Raw genomic sequence first — 26415 nt, forward strand, 5'->3', positions numbered from 1 at the left:
CTAGGAGGTTGCTTCCGTTTTGCTGCACCCATTGCAAAGCCATTTGGGACGAGTGACCGGAATGGATGCTGACTTTTCGATGCAACTAGCATGGTATAGTCGATTTGTGCATTTCTATAAAATTGTTAGTAGTGGCTTGCCGTCAAACAGCATTGGCATTACCTTGTTCGAGCAGATGAGTAAAGAAGGTCCGAGAACGGGGAGCTGACACACTGTACACCCATTCGCGCCTCTCGTAATTTGTGAAGCTCGAGGCGACTGTTTTAATGTGACATCTGCCGTATTGACACCGTTCACCTTCGCATCCTCATCTGATTTCAATCGAGCTCGTGCCTCATCAATCAGCTTCCCGGCTTTCTCAACACTAGCGTTATCCAGGACATCCCGCGCCATCAGAACACACAGGTGCTTGCCATACTCGTTCATCCGATAATTCGCACCCACCAGCCAAGAGGCATTATCTTTGACAAACTTGACCCAAGCACGCCTGAAATATTGTCCAGATGTGACGTTTTCTTGGAGAATAAACGCGTCCCATCTGCGAATGTATTCCTTCTCTTCTTTCGAGACGTCGGAGAATTCGCCGATGTCTTCGCGATGCTTCTGTAACAACCATGCATTATCCACCACGGGCTTTGGTAATTCCTCACCAGGTTTTAGGCGAGCTTTGCTGATAGGGTCAAAGAGAGGCTGACAAGACTCTGGAATAATGACCTTCTTCTTTTCCGGTCGCGGAATCACCGCTTGAACCGCCGTAGGAGGCTGAGGAGGATTTTCGCCAGGTTTTCCAAAGAGTTGTCGTTCGGTGCTGTGCTTCGGTGAAAATCGCACGACGTCTTCCATGTGGTCTGGACCATAGCGTGAAGTTACCCAGGAGTCATCGCCGTTAACGTAGGCCTGCTGATCAAACGGTTTTGTGGGTTTTCCGAGCTGCAGCTCTTTCGAAGGCGAGACTGCAGACCCCGAAACATGAGTAATCCGGAAAAGCGGCCCTTGACTCGTCTTTTCCAGTGTGTACACATAATTCGGATGGTATGTCATTAGGTGAGCTCTCAAAATGTCCAGTGACTCGTTAGCGTTGCCACAGGCACAACACTGCCATGAGAGTAGGTGAACCGGTGCATTAGCTGACAGCATATACGTGACGAAACCCTCGCCTTGCTCAGGTTGCCCGGCCTTATCTCGGGGCTTGCGCTCTTTTCCATGGGCTTGCGCAGTCAGTACCTTCAAGTTGTATTGCTTGTTATTCCGTTTTCGTAATGCTCGGTTAGGAGTGTGGTCGCCTTCTAGCTCTTCCTCTAGATCATGAGAGATGTCATGCGACGAGTCTTCCTCACCAACATGCCCGTTCACTCCATTCGTCTCTTGTACTCCGTTCACATCCTCAACCTCATGTATGACCCCATTGATGCCATTCACACCTCCCATTTCTTCGTCATCGTCATGAAGACCATTGATGCCGTTGGTGCCGTTTATTTCAGGAACATCATTTGTGAGATGGGTGCTGCTGGTGTCATCGATATCATCCTCAAGCTCGGGTGGGCTCGCGCTGTCGAGAAGATCATCAGAGATAGGTTCAAGAACACCATTGGTGTAAATCTCGCCATCTGAATCGAAAGCAGTAATACAATTTTTTGCAGTCTTGTCGATTCGTCGGGTGCCCGAGGCCCATTTCAATTCTACATCCATCATATAATTAGTCAGACGCTCATGGCGCTGTGGGTGGAATCCGGCTGTAAGCTTGACGGGTTTCTTTATCCTGCCAAAAACCTGGGGAAACTCGCTATGCAGTATCCAATTCTGCTTGGCAATTGCTTGGACAGGCCCTTGCTGGCTTGCGGGGACACCAAGCTCATGTGCTTCGAGGGGCGGCCAGTTGCCATCCTGAACTGAAAACATTTCGACGTCCAAACTATATGCGTTCGAGAAGTCATGGGATGGGTCATCCAGCCTGTTGACCAAGATACTTTCCTTAGGGACAAGGAATGGCTTCGGTGGCTTAATGTAAGCAATCCGATGAGGGCCTGACGGGTTCGTGTGAGAGACGATGTCACAGCTCTGGCTGCTGCGATATAGGATGTGAGTGAAGCCACCGCTCACATCAGAAACGGTAATTTGACATTTGGCCTTGGTTTTGATGATATCGTCTGGAGGAAGAGCATTGAGAGGTCGGACTTTCTTAGAGTCCTTGTGAAAAATCTTGTGTATCTCAACACGTAGAGCCGTACGATCATCTGTATCAACGAGTGAGGCGTCGCCATTGGACTGGGAAACCGAGACCTTCTGACGCTTTTGCGGAGGGCCAATGTCATCTTGGCTCTTGGGCGTTGAGAGGGTCGCGCCCATGTTTTTCGCGTTATGAGCAGCTTCCCAGTTGCGCTGGGTAAAGGGAACAGTCCTTGTGAAAGGCTTTTTCTGGGTCATGGCGGAGTAAAGCGATACCTTGGCGGTATGAGATGATCCGAGGAGCAGTGCTCAGTCCAGTTAGGAAGAGGTGCGCAATGCGACAGACAGACAGTTGAAGATTGGCCGAGAATGTGAGTGGTTGTGACTGTGCTTGTTGGCAAAGCGGGTTGAAACTTCGCAGTGCGCAGTTGCGATTGTGAGTAACAAGGCGTAAGTAATTATATATTAGTAGTTGATGGCCTTGACGCTCATGGCTGATGTGTGTTTGTTGTCGTCATGCGAACGGGTTTGTCAGGGCAGGAAAAATGACAGCCGAGAAGGGCCAGTGAAATAAAGCAGAAGCAAACGGATAGAGGCAAGAGCGAGAAACAGCAACGCCACAAACTGCAGAATCGGACCGGGAGAAGAAAAGTGAAGAAGGCGGGATAGAGATGAATATAGTTGAAAAGAAAGAGCGCTTATGAATGAATATGAACAGGAGTGAGAACCTAAGGTAGGGAAGGCGACAGCAGCTTTGCTGTGCTGTGCTGTGTGCGTGTCCTTGGTACTCGATCGAGGTGGATGTAAATAAATGGGTTAAAGGAGGAGATGCGAGAGCCCGGTCGCGTGTGGTGACAATCCAATTCTGTAGGTAGTTTCAGTTCAGTGCTGTGGCCAAGGGTACTATCGCTCGCTGCCCGTCGCCCCTTCTGTGAACTGCCCTGTCTGATCCCGATACGCGCTGTAGAGTTAGAGAGCGGGTTTTAGCGGACTCTATTGCATCGAAATGAAGCAGCAGTAGGCGAGAATGAAGCCTGTAGAGCGTCCTCATGAGAAGCGACGGGACTAGAGCTGACAGTAAAGGTAAGTAAGGTAAGGTAAGGTAAGGTAGGTAACAATGCAGAGCGCGGTAAGAGACGCGTGCCAGTGGCAGGTTAAGAAGCAGCCCTGCCCGTGAGGTGGGAATTCTATCGCGACTCCCTACTGCGGACTAGAGCCTATAGCCCTCCTACCTAGCGTCATGCCTGGAGTCACCAACAACCGCCATTCAGAGGCGATAGCCTAGCGGGGTGGATCCACTGACCATTGCCAGTGGAGCGAATTAGAGACTCTGCTTCAAGCAAAGACTTAACCGCTGGAAATTATTATGCAGGCAGGCGGGGTGTTGTGCGCTGTGTGAGTATGAGCGTGAGTGTGATTGTGAGCCCCTTAGCCTCTTGTTAACCGCAAATGCAAATATATTTGCAATCCCGTACAACACCATAAAGTTCATTTTGTATACCTATCCTCTAACTTGCGAGGGGCATGAGCCGGTTTCAAGCCGGATTTTCCGATTCGGTCTCTCATCACTAGGCCTCCTCCAGTGAGAGACCATTTCCCATAAGAAAACTCTCCAGGATCATGGTCACCCTCAATTATGCATGTAGGCGAAGTGCCAGGACCCCTTTAGCCTCATTGCACAATGCCTTCATGGATCTTCAATGATCCATCATGAGACGAACAGGGCCATCATGGCATGTCGCTGGCGACTCATCTACATTGTATAGGACTTGCAGCCCAACATCGACTGGTTCGGGGGTTTGATATCTCCCTGAGGGCTATCTTGATGGAGGGAAAATCAAATGTTTGCTTTTCGTGCCGTCCACCCTGTTTGAGTGCAAAATATCCTGGGGGCAGAAGCAGAGCTTGCTGTCTGAGCGTGATGGGGATGAGACGTAAACTTCCAACAACATAAAAGACTTGGTAGTTAGAGAATAAGCCTGTACTAACAGGTTACTAAGCATCATGAAGCCCTGCTAATTCATTTCATCTGATATTTCTTGTCCCTCCAGGTCTCTCACTCGGTGCACTTTGGGTCTCGCTGATTTCCAGAAATGTACAGGATTGGTAGCGACTCCGTTCTTGGAGCTATACACCCAGGTGCGTCATCACAAAGGCTGGAGTGGGAGGCCATGAAGGAATGAAAACCTAGGACCTTGATCCTAAATGACAAAAACACTTAGAATAATATGACATAAGTTTAGGGGAGACTAAGTTTAGGATATTGTTGTTAGGATACCCTTTGCTGAGTTTATTTTGACACTCTATATCAGCCCGAGGAGAGGAAAGAATAAGACGGGCGAATGTATGCTTAGTACGAGATCATTTATAAGAAATGATAGGAGATGCTTTACATAGATATAATGCACATATAGTCGTCAAATATACGACTAATCATTACTGACTATTTTTGTTGTATTTGATATTGTTTTACTGTTGATCAAGCCCTATAAACCTAACTCTCTTCCTTTTTCCTCCATTCTTTCCCCCTCATGTCTAGGCCCCTGTAGTCCCCCCAAGTTCCTTCGGCCTTGCCCCTCCAACAAACAAACACCCTAAGTTAACAACGACATCACCACCCAACTCAGGCCCAATCTTGGACTTGCTTGATACGGTCCACCACTTCATGGCCTGACAACAAAACGCAGCGCGCCCAAGTACACTCAAATCGATAGCAGCGCCACGTATTGGCGCCATTTGACTGACGCGTTTTTCTTGCTACTGTTGAATTCGTCATTACTCGGCTCGGCATCGACTGCGGGGAGCTTCAAGTCGCCAAACTCCGCCTTCGGAGGTGCGATCAATCCATCCTGCCCAGCTTGCGCCAGGCTGCAATAACCATCAACAGGACCGGGCAAAGACTGTCTCTTGTTTGCACGCATTGAGATTAACAGTATGCCACTAACACGATCGTTACACTAGGCACCAGGCATCACAACATGGTCCGAACTAGAGCAACTGAACGACAGAGCGTTCCTGCAGCCTCCCGTCGCAACCTGTCGCAATCTATCACCACGCGTGCTACCCGAACAACAACACGTCCCCTGCGGTCGCAAAAGGTTTCCATAAGTTATAACGAGTCTTCTTCCGAAGATGGAGACTCCGATCCATCTCTAGCGGAGAGCGAACAGGATGGAGATGCCCAATGCGAGACGCGAGCTCGCAGAACCAATAAGGCCAGGTCAGCAAAGGCTGCACACGTACAAACTGGCAGAACATCGAAGTCGCGGGACCAAACGAGGAAACGACCAAAGTCGGCACAGAAGAAAGGAAGCTTGAAGAAGCGACGAGTGTCCGCTGGCGCTGAACCTGAGCCAATACCCCAAGGCGTCATTCCAGACTGGACAGACCCGCAGATACCTTATGCCGCCTGGACAGATATCTTCTACTATGCGGCTAGTCATGATGACATCGACGTCAATTGGCTGATAAACACTGCCACAACTTGTAAGGCATTCTCAGAAGCCGCCTTGACAGCCATTTATCGTTCTCCGCCCCTCGTCACTGCTGGAAAGGCCAAACGGTTCGCGTCTCTGCTGGATCGCCCACCTTCTGAGACTCGTTTCAATTACCGTGCCAAGATTGAGACTCTCTACGTAGATGTTCATGTGTTGCCTCAAACGTTACTACCAAGAATTCTCCATTTGCTTCCTCGCCTGAAAGAAGTCTTTCTCTTTACACAATCTGATCAGCCGCCTTACAGGCAACTGGATCAAACAGTAAGATGGCAGTATACTGAAGAGATATTCGCCGCCTTCAGGCCAACCGGAGACAAGGAGTCGCACACCATGTTGAAAAGCTGGGAATGGAGCGGAAGCTTGCTTGGAGGGCCTGTGTCGACCATGAAGGATGTTGCCCGTATACATCAAGAGCCCTCATTTGCGCACCTCACCAAACTAAGCTTCACCAATCTTCAGGTCCCTTCGCTCTATAAGCTGGGGCTGAAAGGCGTCAATGAGGAGCAGGAGCTGGCGCTGTACAATGAAGATGGGGCTGTCATTGATTCGCTTGCCGAGGCGATTTCGCAGTTGAAATCGCTGCAACATCTTATGTTCGAGTCTTCAACTGTCATGAACGATCGGCTTCTCCCACTTTTGCCAAAGGATCTCACTCATCTCTCACTAATCAACTGTTGGGAGATCAAGTCTGATGAGTTCATGCCATTCCTACACACGCATGGCCGACAATTGCGCAGCCTGAACTTGTCACACAACCAATCTCTAGACATGGTCTTCCTAACCACCTTGGACGCTGCATGTCCCAATTTAGAGGAATTATACATGAACCTCTCGTATTTCCGCCATCATGAATCCCGGTCTTATACCAACAATGACGCTGACCCTTTGTACGACCAAGTGCTATTGCCGCATCAAAAGCCAGAGTGGCCGTCAAGCCTCCGGATCATTGATTTTGAGCATATACGATATTGGAGTGTTGAAACTGCCGAAATGTTTCTCAATTCCCTCATAGATGGCGCTCGTTCTCTGCCAAATCTTCGACATCTTGCGGTCAAGACGATGCTCAACATACCCTGGAAGGCTCGCGCTGATATGCGGCACGAATGGAGGCGGAAGCTGGATAAAGTCTTCCTCCGCCCATACGAACCTCCGCAAAGGAAGTATTCTCTTCGGCAGACACAAGAGGAAGAGGTGGAAGCATCTACTCGGATTTTGGAAAAAAAGAAGCAAAAGCCGAAAAGGCTGTTTGATGGTCCATCTCGGCGAAGCAGTCGCCTAGCGGCACACGTTTCAGACTCTGATTCAAGGAACAGCTCCAAAGGTCTCCGTAATTCGCTTGGTCGGCCAACTTACGCCGAACCCGACACAGATGAGAATGAGTTCGATTCTGATGCAGAAGACGAAGAAGCCGAGTCCGGTACTGCAGCCAGTCAGACTAGGGATGAGGCCGAGAGTGAAAAGAAGCCTGTGCCGCTTGCGATTCAAGGACGCTGTACTACTGTATCCATTGTATTCGATAACCAAAAGCCCACTGAACTGCAGTACGGTATGGAAGATTTTGTGGATGATGACCGCGCTGAGTCGGATGACGAGTGGGACGGCGACCATGAAGAGGATGATGATGATGCAGTCTTTGTCTGGCGTTAGCTGAGCAACGATTTCTGTACCGTAGCTGATCACTTGGTATCAGAGAATTGGCCATTACCAGACTTAGAATGCAACATCTGCTGGCTCTCTTGGAGTTCATATCATATTAGTATTAGGATATAGCATGAACGGTCTCGAAGCGGTACAACTTGGTTTTTACAGTGAAGTGACAGATGTTCCCGCTGACCATGTCTTTTGATCGTGCTAATCAGCCATACTGACACTCAGCTACTGCATAATCCAATAAGTTTGCTACCATAATGTATTATGCGTTCTTTGAGTGCGTGGCCCAGATCCTATGTCATGTTATGCTGGTTCCTCTCAGGTACGCACGAATCCTTGCAAAGCATGGTGAGAACGGCTTGGGCCACATGTGAATGCACCTCGACTTCGCACAAACTGGAGGACAGTTCGTTCCTGTTGAAACGTGGCCGTGTACCTTTTGACTTGGTCTTGCGGCATACGACAACTGAGTCTAGGACCTGGAAGCTTGTCCGGATACGTGAATTGTGATCTGGCCTTGAATGCAGTATCATTATTTGCTCCATCAGAGTCTGACGAAGCTACGGCTCAGTTTCTACGGCGCTGTCACCGCGTGGACTGTTGGTAAAATTCAAACTTGTCGATTTTCTTTCGTTGGCTTGTAGGGCAACTTTGTTTCGTACTATCGAGACTGTGTGGGGGTGGTGTGTTTGGCTTACCTATAGCTATAGTACCTTACTGTGAGGTAGGTACATTATTAGTGTGTAAGATTCTTGAATATTTGGTATACGATACACTGATGACTTGCATACAAGTAGAACCTGTAGTGCAGTATATGTTCTAGGTAGTCAAGTGTTCATGATATTGGCATCATGGGGCCTCAACTACTACTAACAGTCAAAAGAGGCACTTTACAAGGCTGATTATACGGCGCTGCTATAGTCCACGCTCCCAAGGCAATAATAGACTAGCTATGCTGAATTCACGCATGACAGTATCATCATAATTATTATCTCTTCATACAACTGTTGTACAAGCAGGACAGCCCGACCCTGTATAAGAATGAAAATCCCCAAAGTCTTGAGATTTCTCATTAGTAGAAGCAAATGGAAGCAACGCTTACAGGAATCTAGTCCTGTATACCCAACAATCATACAAGCATGAACGATAATCCTTTAGCGCCAGTTTCCTAACATCTTGTGGCGCATATTTTTAAAATGCAGCACCACCCATGCCTTCACCAGCCAGGTTCTTCATGCTCTTTTCGCTCAGGTCACTCCGCATCTCCCACGCTCGCGAGTCACGTTCGAGTCTATTCCACGTGTATAGACTTTTTCGTAGCCGCTCTTGCTTCGCATGCAATTCATCTCTCAACTTCTCCTCCTCGTCCTTCAGCTTGCGATAATGTGGCTCAAGTTCTCGAGTTACGCCAAGAGCGAGAGGCGTCATGGAAGGGTCCAACTTGCCGCCGGGGATGATGGGGGGGAGTGTCGCAAGCATGGATTGCGCCAAAGTCTGCCGTGCGCTACCAGCATGTTGAGCTGATGGCCCAGTTGGAGGATTGAACGGTCGAGATTGCGTCGTTGTTGAGGCTGACGATGTATTTGACGGAGTCGCACGTGGGCCAGTGGGAATAGTTGAAGGCGCACTGGGAGTTGAAGGAGTCGGTGAAGGTCCTGACATGTGTCTTGCTGGGGCTTGACTCCAACCACCTCTACCTCCTCGGGGGGCAAACCCACCTCTAGCTGGAGGCACATAACCTCGTGGGCCAGCTGGGGGGACTGTTGGGCTCGTGGTACCTGAGCGTATGGGAGGAGCCGTGGGTGTCTGAGTCCGAGCGGGAGGAGGCAGAGCTGGTGAAGATACTGGCCCTGCGGGGTTTCTGTTTGCTGCAGGGCCGGTTGGAGGCGCTCTCAGCGCTGCAGGCCCTCGTGGCGGTGATCGAGTGGGGGCTGATGTGTTTGTATCATAAGGTCCCGGTCTTGGTGTCTCCCTTGGTGGTGCCGCACACGCCATGGCATGATGATGGGGAGACTCTTCTCGAGACTGAAGGGGTGAACGAGCTCTCACGGAATTGGGTCGCGGTGACGATCTTCCAGAAGCTGACTGGGAAGTGATCGCAGATGATATTCCAGATTCTCTCGGGGGGCTGACGCGCCTGTATGACTGCCATCGGTCATTTCCGCGTCGACTCATGGAACGCGAACGTGGTCTATATGAGCCACCACGAGGAACTGTCACGGGGGACCGCACAGGAGGGGTTCTGTCGCGGCGAATCACACCAAATGGAGACCTAGATCGCCGCCTTTTGTCAGTTAGTCCCACGATATCAACATGGGGCAAGTGAATTCACCTTTCGTCACGCCGCTCGAAGTCACGTCCCCTATCGCGTACTCTGTCACGGTCCCATTCTCGATCTCTGACCCTCTCACGATCGCGTTCCCAATCTCTGCCAGGGGCAGGGGACCGGGGCCTTTCATATCTATCCGCTCCACGTGGGGGAGAAATTCTCCGAGATAAGCTACGTCGAGGAGACGGCCGCCGCATAGACCTACTACGCTCCCGCCGGCGAGGACTCTCGCGTTCTCTTGATCGCTCTCGCCGGTATCGGTCTCCTCCACTTCTCGACCTACGACGTGGTGGATATCTGCCCGGCACATAGCTATCGGATCCAGAAGGAATTGGACTCCGGGGACGTGGACTTCTAGGTCGAGGGCTCCTTGCTCGCTCTCTAACCGGACTTCTAACCCGCCTAGGCGACCGGTCTCGAGGAGTGGGCCTCCATGACTCTCCAGCGCCGTATCTAACGACTTCCCCATCATCAAACCTTTCTTTGTGTCAGTTTTTCGTTCGGGAATCATGAGGCTTTGTGAGTGTGAAAGAGAGAACGCTATGAAAACAAAGAAAGAAGTAGACGAATGAGCGTAGTATAATTGGCGTACTGTGACCTGCTGAGCCATCATGGTCCGTACCAGTTGCTGGCAAAGGTTAGACCAAATATTGTGCGACGGTCAAGATCAATAGGAAGGCAGAAGTGCAGACTCTGCCTCGGGCGATCCCGGCGGACGGTCCAGAACATTGTGATAATACGGCCAGCGTCGCTTGACACGCCTCCGAGCATCAGTCCTCCCAGCAATCCTTTCTATCCTCGCTCTGACAAGCCTGTGGATTGGGACGCAATGCCGGCAAAATGGCAGGGAACCCAGTAGCATCTCCTAGGGTATGGGCTGGCATGGGTTGATCCAAAGTGTTGACCCGTTCCCAAGAGCATTCCTATCTTGATCCAGGGTATAGATTCGAACACCACAGAGACCGAAGCGATATGCTAAACGCGGATGGGAGTTTAGCCGAATCATCGTCATTATCGTTATTGGTTCATGACGATGGCTTCGGTGTCCGCAGGTGACCTGATAAATAGCGCTCAAGTCCCAGTGTCGTCGAACAATCTGCACAAGCTCGGTAGGCAACTGCTCGAACTCGGATGTATCTTCGATGGTTTCGTGAGAGTCGCTGCCGCTTTCCTCTATCCCGATATGACCAGCCATCGCACGATAGCTCCGTTGGTCAATATTCTCTAGAGTTTGGGTCGGGCCGCAGCACGAGACGTGGGTGGACCGAGTCGGATTGCTCAAAGTGGCATGATACCGTGCAGCGTGTTTCGAGGGCGTCCACGGGTGGTGCTAGAGATGCCGAAATGGTGTCGCAAAACGATGGGAGACGTAACGATGATGGTGATGAAGAAGAACGCAAGATGCCATACATAGAAGCAAACGATTTATAACTCACCTTCGGCCTCGGTCGCGATCCATTCTTGCCTGAGTCAGGATTGATATGATGCACAGCAAGTGCTTTTGTCGATGCGTTGTGATGTGGCTCTATGAAAGCGCAAGCACGCGTGCGAGTCGCAAGTTGGGTCAGTGGAGCTTCCAAAAATCGAAGACCAAAGCAGGGAGGTCGGAGATTAAACATCCCGACTTCCGTGACTAGGTACCTTTCTAGGTACTAAGTCTAGGTATCGTGATCCGTCAGATAAGCACAGTCTCATTTGAGGCATACACATACTACACACACTGTATTGCTTCAAGACCAGGAACATAACAGGTCACATTCGTGCGACAATTATTATGACTTCCATAGGTGATAAATATGACACTGGTACATAGGCACTGCCTAAAGGTACTTATATACTAAATAACACACGCAAGGAAAACAGACTCTATCTCCGGTTGCACTACTCTCACAAGACCTGCTAGAGCAAGAACATTACCCCCTGTAAAAGGGAACACCCAGCTTCTCCTGACTTGTAATTAATATCGTTTCTGAGACCGCATCTATGACTTTTCATCTTCAGTCATATCAGCATCTGCTACTTGTTCGACCCTGTCGAGAATCCACTCCCGCGCCTCCTTGGCGTGATGTGCCATCATCTTGTTCAGACCAAACATTGGACTGCGAACGACTGTCCCGAAGCGTCGCTTGTTAACTTTTCGAGTCAGATCAGGGTCAGCCCAGCAAGCATGATCGCCTGCAATGTACACTCGTGAGTTCTCCTTATACCACGACGAAAGATCTGAATCAAACTCTGACTTGACTGGCCTGAGCGTTCCATTGGCAAAGTTGACCACCCCAGAGATTCTTGACTTGCAATCTATTACGTTTCAGAAAACAGTTGATGGAGGCTCTTATCGGTAAATCGACTTACCTCGGTTTATGAGAAGGACTTTGACTCCAAGATATGCATTACCAACGCCCATGACGAAAATGTGGTCGGCATCATAAAGCTGCAAGTAATTGTCCCACAGGTAACACACCAACGTCTGGATCTGTTCCGAGAGAGCCTTCTCTTTGAAACCAGGTACATAAGAGTCGGATTCCTATACCAACGGTTAGAGATCAGCCACTACTAATGAATGTGATCACAGACCTCGTCGTTGGTGACATAGGCTGGGATATTAACGTCCATGACACCGAACTTTTGATCAACTGCCCAGTCAATGTAGTCTGTTACACCATCAACCTATTCTTATCAGCTCTTGCATGGTGTATTATGTATGACACATACTCACCACCCAGGCATTGTGAGGATCGACAGATCTATCTATAACATCTGGCTGAGCGAGAAGCTCGGGACTAAAAGATGATGTCAGTAGTCAAAATCCAAGTTATAGCCCTCTCCTCATGCAATTGACTTACGGATCGTGAATGATAATGAGGATCTTCTTTTCCTTGTGGAGGCCTGGTGTCACTAGTACCTGGTTCTCGTATGACTTGTATAGATGTTCGCGCTGGATGTAGAGAGGTATCATGTTGTGCTTTGCTTGCAGAACCTGTCTCTGGGCGTTTCTGATCACGTCATGTAGACGGCTGGATATCGTTGGCTGGATGTCGGTAGGAATGCGAACGATGCCTGCCCTCATACACTCCCAGTATGGGGCCTGATGAGCTTGAACTTTGGCAAGTATGCGTGCGGCCTCCTTATTGATCTTAGGAATTTCCATCTTTGGTGGTGGTTCACCCATGAGCGTCTTCGCAACGGCCACTGCAGACACTGAGATAGCCTTAAGGTTGTACCCTCCCTCTAAACACACTGCAACCTTTCCGTCGGCCAAGGACATCAACATGTGTGTCATATGAGCGTAGCAGCTGGGAGAGACGAAGCAGCCCCCTAGCTCATCGCCATCAGCAGCATCAAATCCCGCAGAGATAACCACGAGGTCTGGATTGAACTCTTTGGCGATAGGCATCACAATCTTCTGGAATGCCGCCATGTATTCCCCATCGCCCATGCCTTGGTCGTGCCAGCCGATATTGATGTTTTTACCAAGGCCAGCATCTGTGCCGCATTTGTCGATTCCACCATCCGGTGTCATATCATTGGGGGGTTTACCGGGATAGAATAGGCCGTTCTGGTAGACGTGAAGAGATATATATAAGACGTTTGGGTCCTGATAGAAGATGTTTTGAACACCGTTGCCGTGGTGAACATCCCAATCCAGGATGAGAACCTTTCGGCAAATGTCTGGATAGTCCTGTTGGCAGACCCTGACTGCTACTGGGACGTTGTTGAAGAAACAAAAACCCATTGGTGCATCAAACTCTGCGTGATGACCTGGTGGCCTGATCACGGCGAATGCGTTCTTGACTTGACCAGTCACGACGTTCTTGCAGGTTTCGATGGCTCCCCCGGCTGAAAGTAGGGCGGCCTGATAAGACATACTACCAACATAGAGAGATTCTCGCCCTTGATCATATTGCCTAGTCAGTTCCCGAAGCTCGGCCGAACTTATCTTGTCAAGGTTTTCTACCCAGCTGAAGTGATCAGGATGATGGGCGAGGCAAATCTCCTCGCGAGTGGCAGCACGAGCAGGTATGCGCCACATATAACGCGTGGGACACTCCCGCATAATTCTTGGCAACTCTGCCTCGGGACCTGTATAGACGAGGCCAACCTTCTTGAACGCCTTGAATATCTCGTGGATGCGACGGGGATCTTCAGGATGATGTGCGTTAGGTGAAAAGTCCGCATTCATATGCAACTTCATCCGGTCATCATAACAACAGCCTGTTGGCAGCAAACCTCTACGTCGCATCTGGTCGAAGGTTATATCTTGAGGTGGTGAATCTTCATCGTCCTCGCCTGGATCCTCGGATGCCGTATCATCGTCGTCGATACTGGTGTTGCTAGTACGGTTGAACCCATTAGGCGCTTCTGCGTCCTTCATTGGATGATCAACAGCATCTGTGATACCTGTCTCCATGGCAGGCAATCTCCAATATCCTCACTGAAGGTCTGACGACCCCAGGAGTTGCGAATATGCTTGAGAGAGCCCAAGCCGGTGGATTGCTGAAGTAAACCAACAATAGCAGATGGATCTATACGCAAGTTAGAAAGTTTATGGCCGAGTGTACGAGCAATTGTTGACCATCATTGTCTGGGGAAATAAAGGAGATGCTCGAGGGCAAAGGTAAGTTGCTTGTTAGCCAAGTGAATTGCATGAGCCAAAATGACATACAGCTGGTCATTGTTTTCACAAGCGGAAGCAGATCCTTGATTTACTTGGCACTCAGGCTCATGCAAGGGCATTCTGCCTGGGTTTGCAGAGCTGAGTGCATCAAAGCACTCTAAAGGATGTGAAAGATGATGGTGCCAACACGAACAAAACACTTCACTTACCCCTGCTAAGTATAGCGCGATCGCAACAGCGAGGAGAGGTTATGAAAACGTGAGAGCATGCGCTAGTCTCTCATAAAGAAGTTCTAGAGAACTGAGATATAAGTAAGTCTAATGCTGAGTGGTGGGTTGAGATGCGCGATCGGGTTCAATCGCGGTGGTTGATATTAGCTCTAAGATTAGATGTATGAGATGGGAGTGGAAGGAGAAGTGAGGCTCAGCTGTGGAGGTTCATTTTGGCGTGCGGGCTCCCCTATGGTTTCAGGCGCTACTGGCCACTGAGTGACCCGCGGCCGACCTCCATCGATAAGGCAACTAACTTTCTAAGTTAGGTACCTTACCTTGCCTTAGTAGTGGGGGCTACAGCTTGGCCGCAAACAGTTGATACTGTAGTTTCCTTCTTTAATCCATAGGTAGGTAGGTACCTTAGATTGGGTAGAAAGGACATTGCTCCTTATGCATTTGCTGATCATGAATCGCTGGTTTGAAGTGCGACTACCTAGGTACTAAGCATCCCAGATCCTAAGGTACCAATACCTAGTACTAGATCTAATAAAGGCAGTAATTCACAGTTGACTGGGTACCAAGTTAATGCACTGGTGAGAACGCAGCATCTCCCACTACCTACCTAGGTAGGTAAGGTAGGCGATTCAGGAGACAACAGCCATGTACTCAAGCAGGAAGTCCATTTCTAATAAATGAGAAGCCTTGGACTTAATTTCGGCCACATCTGACGATCCAAGTGCAGGAAGTACCCCAACAAATATTGTCACAATCCATAATCTTTATGATTAACCGAAGGAGCGATAACATGTCTATTGACCGCACTCAGGCCTAAGCGAACGAAACCATATACCTACCCTCCATCCTTGTCTGTCGCTGCACATCCTCCAGATAAGATCCATCATCCCCACGAGGCGAATAGTGAGATGAAGACCGAAGCATCCGAGCTCCCCCTGGCAATGTCCCATCCGGGCTGGCATCACTTCCAAACTTGACGCGTTCAGCGTCTCGCTCATCATCCCAGTCAATCACACCTCCTAGGCCATCCAGAGGCAAAGTTGGCATGTTCAAGGACCACTGTCGCTCATCCAGGACACATTGTGTTGACACCGAGATAGATTCTTGGTCGAAAGTGAGATTTGGTTGCAGAGACCGAGCTTCCGTAATGAGGCGTTTTCTAGGGTAGCTATAGATGTTCTCGAAAAGATGCATGAGATCTTTAGGGCCAAATTTGCAGTAAGTCTTTACAATACGGCCCCAACGACTCTGATCCCGCCAGCCCCTTGCCAAGGAGTCAGGTCGGTCGACAACATCATAAAGATACGAATCGCAGCCCTCCTAATGGCATATTAGCAATGAGCCACAAAAGTCTAAGTGCAAACTTACATATTCGTCGTGACTAGGGTCAAGCCGCGGGCAGAGATAGTGGAGGACGACATCCTTCATGGTTTCAACCAGGTCCATCAGCTCTACCAGCTCGCCTGTGGAGTATAGCCGAAGTTGACTCAGTCTAACGTCATCCACACCGGGCTCTGGAAGGCCAATGCGAGGTCGGGGGAAGTCTCCGTGAAAGTAGAAACCATAGAGCCACCATCGATACATGGCTCTGCGGAACCTCTCGGCCTCGTGCTCGCGAAGCAGACGACAATTTTCAGGCTCGTGGAACCATCTCATCTGAGGGAACCTGGCTTGCCATCTCAGTACAAGGGAACAGTGGCTGAGAAGTGGCTTCAGATCGTCCTCAGTCAGGACAACGGTTTTCAGTGGTTGAGCGCGGGGTATGATGGGTTTGCCTGGCTTGTTCAGCGTGATGAATCCTTCAACAGCGTCCACTGACACAGCAGGCTGATGCTCTGAACGCGGAGCTAACACCATTCCAGTGTCTCCAAGGAATCGTCTAAACACGACTCTGCGTGGAGCATACAGTCCACCGCGGGAATCGAGATCCTCAGCTGAAGCCGTATAAACCTGAAGGAGCTCATCAAACGGACTGAACTCCCTGTCAAGGACAGGAAGTAAGATCGGGGCCTTTCTCTTGTCAAAGAGTTCGTGTAGCGTCCTGTGAGTGGCGCAAAGGTTGAGAACACCATCCAGGTCTAGTTGTTGATAGATGTCCAAAAGGATCTCAGTTGGAAGCCCAGTAAGGCAATGATTTTTGGGCATCTTCGGTGCCATGTTTACAGCCGTCAACATGACCGGACGTCTTATATAAAGGATTTGGGGATAGATGGCAAATATATTCGGTCGAATTGTGAGGTTGGTTTGGAGTGGACAAAATATCTGCAGCCAAAGACGACAACAACGGTCCTCGTCCGTACACCACGTACGCGATTTTATACAATCTGACTACAGGACCAGGTTTGCCGATTTGACGGGTGCTATGAGGAAGTTAGGCATAAAATTATGCCTGTCAAGGAAAAGAAAAGAACGGACCTGATAGACTTTGCATTTTGTTTACTTGCAATGGTATTTTGATACACGTTGTAGAGGAGCCCAGGTTCAAGAAAATCAAGTCGCTGTATCCTCGAATTGCACTCGCCTTCACCGGGAGAGAGTTGATATGGATGAGAAAAGTGTTGTTATGAGAGCAGCCTGGCCCTTGTCGCTTCAAGGTATCTCACTGTTGAGTCACCTAAAGCATCAATGATACGGGGCTTATTGTTCAGCCACCCCGGCGTTGGGGCTTGAGAAGGAAGTAGAGATGCACACATGCATCGGGGTTTTGGTAAATGTGATTCTCATGGCTGTATTCAAGTGCAATGCTCGTCTGCAACATGCACTGATTGAATGTACAGTGAGGACGAGGATGAAGAAGGAAAGGGGGACGGCTGATATAGGTCATGACAAGGCCGCGACTTGGGTTACGCACTGATAACAATCTACCGAGTTTCATCCGGGCGGGCTAAGTAATGATGCGATACTAAGGTAGCCTTGGCCCTTCAGGACCTGACAACCCTGAACTGCAACTACTAAAGTTAATACTTTTGATTACTTTATTATAATCAGGTGAGTGACTGGGGGGCACAATTAGGGAGGTCCAAGACGAACGGTGTCGTTAGCGGTAACTAATGTACCTATAAGATTCTCTCTTTTGGCAAATAAAAACGCAGTATGACCTAAAACTCCAACACCCCGTCCTGGTGTTCAGATCCAGTGGATCAAGCCAGTAAGTACTTGGTTATATCGACAGGTAAGGCATCAAAAGGTTTAGGCGAACAACATCTTGGTATCAAGCTCATCCTTGGCCGGTCGCTGGCCACCAACAGATCGCAGTCCGAGGTCGCCCTTCCTGACCCGTCTCTCCACCTCTTTCTCTGCGCGGGCGTTATGTCGCGAAGCCTTTGTCCTTCGAATATCGGCTCGAACCTGGTTTGGTGACACAAACTCCTTGTTTTCATAGATGATAGGTCCACCAAAAGAGCCCTCCTGGATCACGATCGGTGTCAAGACGAATCGGGGGCCGATCTCGACCAGGTTGAGATCGGTATCAGGCTTGCCAGATCGAGACTTGGTTGTCTCTTCCTCTTCCTCACCCTCCTTGGCTGTCGCCTCGACCTCGTTGATTTGATAGTTGCGAACCCAGATCTTGCCATCGACAAAGCTAAATCCCATAACATGGTCGATAAAAGGCTTAGATTTTCTTGCGCCCTGGGGAACGCCGAAGGTGTGGAGGAAGAGCTCCTTGATCACTCGGAGGTGGGGCTGCTTGTCGAAAGCGCCGTCGAAGGAGAGAACAGGCCGCGACCCCTTGAGACAGTTACCGGTGAAGTGAAGTTCCTCCATGGTGTGCACTATTTGGTGTCAGCCTGGATAAAAGCATCGTCTGGTGTCAACTCTTACAGTTCTGGAGGTGGAACTTGATGGTAGGCCCGTTGGGGACTTTGCTGAGCCAAACATACAGATCCTTGCCCTTCCTTGCCTCGAAGAAGAGCACGTTGTTACAGTTGTAGAGCTCGGCCAGCTCGTTCAGTTCGTACAGCTTTGTCTTGGAATCAAATTTCGCATCTTTTCGGCTGTGGGGGAGCATAGCCGCAATGTCGTTGAGAAGATGGCGATGTCTTGAGAAGAGTAGCAATGTTAGCGGAATGCACTCTACATCCGAGTCGTGGAATTGCCTACCGGTAAGTGACGCCTCTAGAAGAGAGGATCAGAACCCTCTGCTTGTTCTTCTTAACGCCATTGCTAGGCGCCTCGGCCTTTGTAGTGCTGGATTTGGAGATAGACTTGTAGACAGCAGCCATTTTGAATGAATCCTGACGTTGCGATGGGGATCCAAAAAGCTGTGTTAACTTGGTGATGATTTTACGGGACCAGGCTTTGCGACGCGGCGGACAATTTTCCAAAAAAAATTAGTCGGCTGAGTCGTCTCGATAAGACTTGAAAGGTCGCGATAAGAGAGTGGAGTGCTAAAGGTATCGAGGTGGGGCCGCGACACCGCTCTAGTAGTCGAGACAAGCCGTGCCAGGGGGGGCTAGGGGGGCCCTCTAAAGTTCAGGGGACATGCAGTAGCACATGTTTTCTGAAGCCGACAGACAGAGCCACTCAGGAAGCTTGAATCTAAACCTTACCTAGGAATGCATTGCGGACGATGAGGGTAAGTACTTAGAGTAGAGATCGGACCATGCCTACCGTAGTCGCAGATGGATAGCCCACCCATTACTTCACCAGAGTCAGGTAAGCATGTATAGTAACGAATTAAGGACTGCATTCAATGTGATGAGTTAGATGAGAACTGCTCCGCTACTTGAAGACCCTGAGAACAAGCTGTGCACTAGCTACTAGCAACTGTCTTCGATACAATTTCACCCGCATGGCCAGTAGTTACCTGTTTACGTCTGGTCGGATCTGATCAGCATGACGTGGAGGCGTACACAGATTGTGGCGTTTGACTCGGATGCGGTACAAGCGAGGTGGTGCAGAATACAAGGTAGAGGAACAGAGGAACAGAGGTGCAGCTCATTAGAGGGCGAACATTATAAAGAATTCATTCAGCTACGTTAAGATGACCGTGTCGCAGCGATCGTTGGACGCATCAACCCCAAGACAACCATCATGACAAAAAATAAGAACAAAGGAAAGCCGAAGTAACCGCGCCTTCTGATATCAAAAAAAGACGTATCACGATTCCTCGCCTCCTCCACTCTCCTTTAGCGAGGAGCATTTTCGGGGACAAACGAGACGCCAGGTATCCCAAACCCCCAAAGCCCTATATCCGTCTGCAAACGGCTCTGCGAGGAATTTAACAGCACTTTCCGCCCTTGGCAGCATCGTCGTCGGCAGGCTTGCTCAGGGAGATGTTGGTACCTGCGCCTATGGTGGCCTGGGCGCTGTCACCGCTGTCGAGGGCCTTGCTTGAAACAATGCGATAAATTTCTATCCATCTTGTCAGTTCAAGTCACAGTGGTTGTAGATCGGGTGAATAACGAACCAGTCAGAATGTTCTGGAACGCAAGTTCGACGTTGCTGGCATCGAGGGCAGACGTCTCGATAAAGGACAGGTGGTTCTCGCCTGCAAAAGTATCAATAAGAGGGACCCTCCTGTGTCAAGTTCGGTAGGATTTTCGTACTAGCAAAAGACTTGGCCTCTTCGGTGGGAACAGCCCTCAGGTGTCGCAAATCGCTCTTGTTTCCAACCAGCATAATGACAATGTTGGCGTCGGCATGGTCCCGCAACTCCTTGAGCCATCGCGTGACGTTCTCGTAGGTCTGGTGCTTGCTGATGTCGTAAACGAGGAGAGCGCCGACAGCGCCTCGGTAGTAGGCGGAAGTGATGGCACGGTATCGCTCTTGGCCAGCGGTATCCCAAATCTGGGCCTTGATTGTCTTTGAGTCGACCTGGATAGATCTGGTGGCGAACTCGACACCGATGGTCGACTTTGAGTCTAGGTTGAACTCATTGCGGGTGAATCGACTGAGAAGGTTCGACTTTCCGACTCCAGAGTCTCCGATCAGGACGACTGCAGGTTCACAATGTCAGTAAGGGGCGGTCGCAAACGTCGGACCAGGCGTGGCCTTTGAGAGATGGTAATGACGGCACCTTTGAAGAGGAACTGCAAAGGGGGCCCACAGGTCAGCAACTGGCGGGACATGAAAGACTAAGGAGGGTAGGGAGAGTGGCAAGACGTACATCATATTCGTCGTTGGCCATGACTACGGTGGTGTTGCTTCAGGTATATTTCTGAGAGCAGCCAAGTTGGTGTATCGAAGATGAGGGTGAGGTTGAAGGCGAGTGCGCTGGCGCTGCGAGAAAGACAAGTCGACGTCGTTGAGCTGTGGGATGTGGAGAGGGAGAGAATGCGCGGCTCTGGCGATAGGCGGCGGTTGTTTGTACCTCGACGTCCAGTCCCCGTGCCGAGGGGTAAAGACTGGGCTGGCTGGGCTACCTAATTTCTAACTGGAGCTGCCTACCTATGTTTTTAGGTAGGGGGAGGGGCCTACCTGATGCATTTAGACGCCTCTTTGTTAGTGGAGGTAGCCACCTAACTGTCACACAAGGACACCCACTCTGCCACTGTGGCCAGGTAGCGAAAGTATGGTACTAGTGGAGTGCTGTTCACATCACTGCTAGGTAGGTTCCAGTATAAGAAATCAAGGGAATGCAACCTGTCCCCAAAAATGGCTGTTCTTGAGTCGATTGTTGGTCAGAGCTAGTGTAATTTGCCAACTTAATATTGATGGATGGGTTAGGCAACGACAAAAGGTTCCAAGTCTTAGATGTAATTGTCAGCTACCAAATCCGGACACATTCTGATGTGATAGGCCAGGACTAGTGACCGTATGATGTATCTTAGAAGGATGGCTACATCATCTATATATCTTCATAGCACATGTCCGTATATCTGGGTTCTCACGGTGCCTGGGATAGGACTAACCGCATCAGTATCCCTCGCTCCATTGCAACCTACAAATTGATCGCTGACCGCTTTCAGCTATGCAGCACCTTTTTGTTTTAAACCCAGTACAAGTTACAAACCTGGTCGCATATTATGATGTTGTAGTTTTAACCAATGCACATTCTTGTATCCTGGCCCTTTTGCTCTTTCTTGTTGGGAAGCACCATAGATTTAAGCGTGTCATTAGAAAACTTTGTAACCATAATGATTTAGATGAGGAGCTAAGGCATCTCTGGGTATTGGCCGCTCTTCTTGATTTCGAGATCATCAAATGAGTGATCGGTGCTAGGGATATGTCCACCTGGCTGCTCCTTGCCATGTACCAAGATAGGCACTTGCTCATGGAGAGCGATCCTGACAATTGTGAAAATCTGAAACTGAACCTTACTCCTTGGCGATGAAGACCCCGAGAATTTGATCAATATGCCGTACGGATGCTTCCAACAAGATTCGAGTCATTAAACGTTTGAAACCAAATAAGCTGGTAGATGGGGTCGATGAAGTCGGGGTCTAGGTTGGGCTATCTATCTACTTAGACAAATAAGGAAGAGTGCAAATGAAAAGGACGTGAAAGACCAAGGATCTAGAGCTGACACATCCATGGATGATGATATGAGTTTCTGATAAAGCACTTGCCCATGCAGATAATTTGATCTCCAAGTGAGAAATGAGGATTTATCCAGATTTCGTAGCCGCACCTCAGTGGCTTTAGATAGGTAGGTACTTAGGTAGTAAGGGATAAACAAAGACGCCGATGACTTAATTCACTCACGTGACCCCGCGACCTGGCTAGCACGCTCCAAGCAGCCCAGGCGAAGCCAGTCCCACACACGCCCAGCCCGACCAAGCTTACCTTGAATGCTAGAGGACGGAGAAAAGAAGAGATCAAGACCGGCCCGTCATCTCATTTCATTCCTATGTTAATTTCTCCTTCACTTCACCGAAGTAAGATTTTGTCATCCAAATTTGGGAGCTCAAACATTCATCGCGTCAAGGTGTCAATAAAAAACAAACTCACGAACTCGAATCAACTCTATTCAATACGAAACATATAGTACTCAACCGTATACCTCAGTAAGTTTGACTTCCCCCACTTGTTCATTACAAAACCACGACTGACTTCATTTCATTTTTTTTTCAGGAGTGGGAAAGTACCATCAGCGGCTCTTGGCGGTTGAACCTTATGATACACATGAAGAGCATACGCCAAAAGACGCCAAAATGGATGACTCCGATAGTGAATCAATAGTCTCCACCATCGTCAGCGAGCACGACTCTGACGAGGAATGGAACGTGAACGAAATCTTGGCCGAATGGCCTATCGATGGCCAACCAAGATATCTCATCGAATGGGAGAACTTTGACTTGTGCGAGGCAACATGGGAGCCTGTAGAAAACCTTAGCAATGCCCTCCTGGAAGTTTGGGAGAAAACAAAATCGCGGGATGATTTTGACATGTTCAAGAACATTCGAGATTGGAAGAATGCTGTCAAGTCCAAATATGCTGCCAAGCTCGACCGCCACCAAGAAAGAAATCGGCGCAGAAGGCTGAGAGGCGAAGCGGAAACCTCGTTCATGGAGATGGAAGATCATCTGAAATGGGCTGATCGATTTCCAGATGGTGAAGACCCCAGCGGCTCTGTCGTCTCTAGTCCGTCGGTAGCCACAGACATGGATATCGATGTTGAGGTCGGACAACTGTCACAACATTCCTTCGACAAAACACAAGGGGCTTCCGTAAGCTTAAGTGAAGATAGTTCGCCAAAAAGTAGTCGTCAAAACAGTATAGCATCTGGAAAGAAGCCACCACTGCGACGGCAATCAAGCAAAGTCCTTGCTGATAATAAGAGACCCCCACCAAAGCCAGTGGCTTCAAGCAATCTCTTGTCATCAAAGTTCGGCGTTCGTGGACCGATAAAGCGGCCCGATAGTCAACTACGCAAGGGGCAACCGACAAAGGCTCGCAAGACCCGGCCTGCGCAAGCCTTCACAGGAAATGTATTTTCAGGGGGTACAGTGAGAAAGCAGCGCACGACCCTCGCCGAGGCTGCTAAAGATTCCACAAAACAGTCGAAACTTTTGAAGCCAAGGTACGTGAATCTCATACAAAAAGCAGGCCGCGACAGAGAAAGCGCTGCACCTGCAAGACTACCGACAGACCTCATCTCTCTGAACCCAGCAGAGCGATCTGCCAATGGTCTGACTGCCTTACCGCTGCATCCCGAAATTCCGAACGAAACAGTCAAACCCCTCCGACAAAACAAGAACTCTACTGAGACCATCCCCGAGGCCCCAAAGTCAAAGCCCAAGAAGTCAATTAGTTGGGGCACCGTTGAAGAGGCAACGATACCCGCCCGTGGAGAGAGAGAGGAAAGTCTGTTCTTACGCGAGGATTCTCTCATTCGAGCGACGACCCCAATTAAAATAGAAGATGGCTCTCATGAAGCCGAGAAAAACACTGGGCCACAATACGAGTCGACTTTTCAGACGAAGGCTTCAGGCAACCAAGAATGTTGGGCTGGGAGAGCCCCTGTTATGAACGATGAATCCAGCTCTTCTAATAAGTCCATCACCACGGCGGTGCAGTTTGGCCCAGGAAGTCGGGAAACGTTCTCGGTTATCTTTGAAAGGGACGAGGATCAGAATGGGCAGCCTTGGTCGGGTATCTTTGAACAGCACCCCACCCTAATCTTCACACACTCTTGTATGACGCGGGACTTCTGGTCTCAAGAGACTGCCCTGGCTGCTGCCAAGCTGGGCACCGGCTCAGTGACAAGCATTGGCGACCCAGATAGCTTGGCTACAGTTGCGAATTGGCTATGTGTAAGGTCTGTTGGGGTCCTCCTATATCACCAAGAACTGTGCATCTTCCTATATGCAACGTTTAAAGAGTCTGTGTTGCTACATTATTACTTGTTTCGGTCTACTCCTCACCTGACAACGCGCTCGCTTGCGCCGATTGTACTTCCAGAGGGCGTTGGCGGTGGCGACGTCCTGCCACAAATGATACCGACAGTTTTCAACCGGCTTTTGGGATTCCAGTACGAGCAATTACTACCAGAAAAGGCCCTCATGGATTATAGCAACCACAATTTTTTCCTGGTATTTCCAACGAATGCTGTGGAGGAAGCTCACTTTCTGAGCGCATGGCTGCGAAGCTGCAACACCCAGTGTAGGTTGCTTTCTAGCCTCACCCCTGGACACTGGGCTAGCTTCAGGAAGCTAGACCAAGGCGTTATCATCGTGCATGAAGAAGCGATATGGGCTACGCGACTGTTTCCTTCAGTCTGGACTGTCCTTCACAACGTGCCAAACTTCAATTTCCGCCTCTTTTCCATATCTCTGCAACCTTCGCCCTTTTACCCCTGTCTTGGCCAACCATCCCGGATCGGGGATGTCACTCTGCAAACTATCTGTGGACAAAAGAAAGCCGTATTAGTTACTCCCAGCTTTGTTATCTCACAGCCTCAGCAGGCCTGGGCTTTCTTCAAGTGGGCTTACAAATATTGGCAGCAACATCGCGGCGCTTTTACGCTCACCGTATGTGCCGACTTTGAGAACTGGGTTCACGAGGTAGCTGTTGTGGTCAAGGAAGACTGGGAGACTCATGTAGAAAGTACGCGAGTACGCGAAGAGGACAAAGCGACAGCCGAGAAAGAAATCGATGCTCTTTTTAAGTGCTCGCAACTTGTCAGAGAGCTAGCAGCACCTTCAGACGATGACCAATCGGTTGTGGTGTTCGCCCCTGATTCGATTGATGGCAATGATGAGCAGAGCCTTGTCAATTGGTTTGGGTGGTGGTCTATTCTGAATTTAGATCAGTATCGGCACTTCACCGTGCTTGGATCAAGCCCTAATACTGGCATCCAGAGACTCACTCACCAGATCCGGATCCCTCAATATTCTCCCTCAACTTTTGGTAACCCAGACGATGTTTGGGGAAAAGTAAACCCTGCCGCCTCCTCCCTTATTGCGCAGAATCAGCCAGCTGCGGAGAGAGCACCTCAGAGAAGACTACAAAAAATCCCCCGTGATGACGGAGCATCGTTCCAGGACTTCCTAAAACAACTGGAAAGCGATATTCGGGACAGGAAGTGGGGCCCTCAGACAGTTTTTAATCGCCCAACCTCTTACTGGAATATGGATATGGCACATGAATTCCCTGAGTTCGAAACATACGATAGATGTCTTCGCTATTTTAACGGAAGAATTCATGACTATACCTTCATCAATACTGGCGTGGCCTTCTGCTACACGATTGAGGGATCCTGGAAGTACGGCGACGATCGAGAAACCACCAACAAGAATCGACGGCCATGGATTGCTGTATACAGACCTGTTGAGCTATTCAGGAAGCCTTGGCGTGAAATGGAGTTGATAATATGGGATCCTGTCATCAAAATGCCGGACAATGACCCATACATTTACGATGGGCAACTCATTGAAGCACAACGGGAAATGATACGGCTTGCTGAAGGGTCTCACAACAGATTGCCGCTAGTGAAAGTATGGATTAGGGGACCAGATGTGATTCCACAGGGGCTGACTGACCCTGTCGATATCACTATCCACCAGCTTCAGCATCTTATGAAGAATCTGAAGGCATATATCCCAGCCGGACTGCCAGGAATGAGGTCTCAGGGATGGAGGGAACTCAGGCCAGGAGCTGCGCCCATCATATCACGGTCACCCTCTCCACAGGCAATGGACGTCGATGAACCTGCGGGGACAGATGATGCGGCAGATGAGGACCTGAAGATTGTCTTCCATGCTCCTCGTGGGAAGAATATGGACCGGCTGACCAAGTGCAAAAACCGCCTCTTTATGCATTGCGCAAATAAAAGGAGCGAGGGACACCGCGGAAGAACGATGAATTTTGTCTTCAGACCAACTCTGGACTGGTACGATGAGCAGGTACAAGAAGGCCGTGGCTTCGAGCATATTAGGGTTATGCCGTGGCCAGCCTTCTTCTTGAAACACCACATCGAAGTCCCTGAGCAACCCGATGTGGGCTCAGAGAAGAGAGGTAAGGAGGCAAGAAAATAGGGGATACCGC

At 49.6% G+C, this 26415-nt stretch overlaps 8 protein-coding genes across 8 annotated transcripts; 2 read left to right on the forward strand and 6 right to left on the reverse strand.

The window, feature by feature from the left end:
- Positions 1-2424, reverse strand: FSUBG_6658 (uncharacterized protein; the record flags this gene model as incomplete). The annotated part of the gene is made up of 2 exons (XM_036684880.1): positions 1-114; positions 163-2424. The coding sequence occupies 2 exons, from the start codon at positions 2422-2424 to the stop codon at positions 1-3; spliced, it is 2376 nt and encodes a 791-aa protein (XP_036537811.1).
- Positions 2425-5144: 2720 nt separating this feature from the next.
- FSUBG_6659 (uncharacterized protein) lies at positions 5145-7310 on the forward strand (the record flags this gene model as incomplete). Its single annotated transcript, XM_036684881.1, has 1 exon — positions 5145-7310. The coding sequence occupies one exon, from the start codon at positions 5145-5147 to the stop codon at positions 7308-7310; it is 2166 nt and encodes a 721-aa protein (XP_036537812.1).
- A 1194-nt stretch (positions 7311-8504) lies between these two features.
- On the reverse strand, positions 8505-10371 carry FSUBG_6660 (histone deacetylase; the record flags this gene model as incomplete). The annotated part of the gene is made up of 3 exons (XM_036684883.1): positions 8505-9597; positions 9687-10157; positions 10265-10371. The coding sequence occupies 3 exons, from the start codon at positions 10369-10371 to the stop codon at positions 8505-8507; spliced, it is 1671 nt and encodes a 556-aa protein (XP_036537813.1).
- Positions 10372-11623: 1252 nt separating this feature from the next.
- On the reverse strand, positions 11624-14050 carry FSUBG_6661 (histone deacetylase; the record flags this gene model as incomplete). Its single annotated transcript, XM_036684884.1, has 5 exons — positions 11624-11940; positions 11995-12166; positions 12217-12309; positions 12359-12422; positions 12486-14050. The coding sequence occupies 5 exons, from the start codon at positions 14048-14050 to the stop codon at positions 11624-11626; spliced, it is 2211 nt and encodes a 736-aa protein (XP_036537814.1).
- Positions 14051-15113: 1063 nt separating this feature from the next.
- On the reverse strand, positions 15114-16641 carry FSUBG_6662 (histone deacetylase clr3; the record flags this gene model as incomplete). The annotated part of the gene is made up of 3 exons (XM_036684885.1): positions 15114-15154; positions 15324-15804; positions 15853-16641. 3 exons carry the CDS (start codon positions 16639-16641, stop codon positions 15114-15116), a joined length of 1311 nt encoding a protein of 436 aa, XP_036537815.1.
- Positions 16642-17673: 1032 nt separating this feature from the next.
- Positions 17674-18707, reverse strand: FSUBG_6663 (BRX1-like protein; the record flags this gene model as incomplete). The annotated part of the gene is made up of 3 exons (XM_036684886.1): positions 17674-18257; positions 18307-18524; positions 18586-18707. 3 exons carry the CDS (start codon positions 18705-18707, stop codon positions 17674-17676), a joined length of 924 nt encoding a protein of 307 aa, XP_036537816.1.
- A 998-nt stretch (positions 18708-19705) lies between these two features.
- Positions 19706-20614, reverse strand: FSUBG_6664 (Ras Rab-11B; the record flags this gene model as incomplete). The annotated part of the gene is made up of 5 exons (XM_036684887.1): positions 19706-19839; positions 19895-19975; positions 20034-20423; positions 20504-20516; positions 20594-20614. The coding sequence occupies 5 exons, from the start codon at positions 20612-20614 to the stop codon at positions 19706-19708; spliced, it is 639 nt and encodes a 212-aa protein (XP_036537817.1).
- Positions 20615-22580: 1966 nt separating this feature from the next.
- Positions 22581-26405, forward strand: FSUBG_6665 (uncharacterized protein; the record flags this gene model as incomplete). The annotated part of the gene is made up of 1 exon (XM_036684888.1): positions 22581-26405. The coding sequence occupies one exon, from the start codon at positions 22581-22583 to the stop codon at positions 26403-26405; it is 3825 nt and encodes a 1274-aa protein (XP_036537818.1).
- Positions 26406-26415: the final 10 nt, after the last annotated feature.

This window comes from Fusarium subglutinans, assembly GCF_013396075.1.
Source record: "Fusarium subglutinans strain NRRL 66333 chromosome Unknown NRRL66333_c0000073, whole genome shotgun sequence".
In the NCBI taxonomy this organism is placed as follows: Eukaryota; Fungi; Ascomycota; class Sordariomycetes; order Hypocreales; family Nectriaceae; genus Fusarium; species Fusarium subglutinans.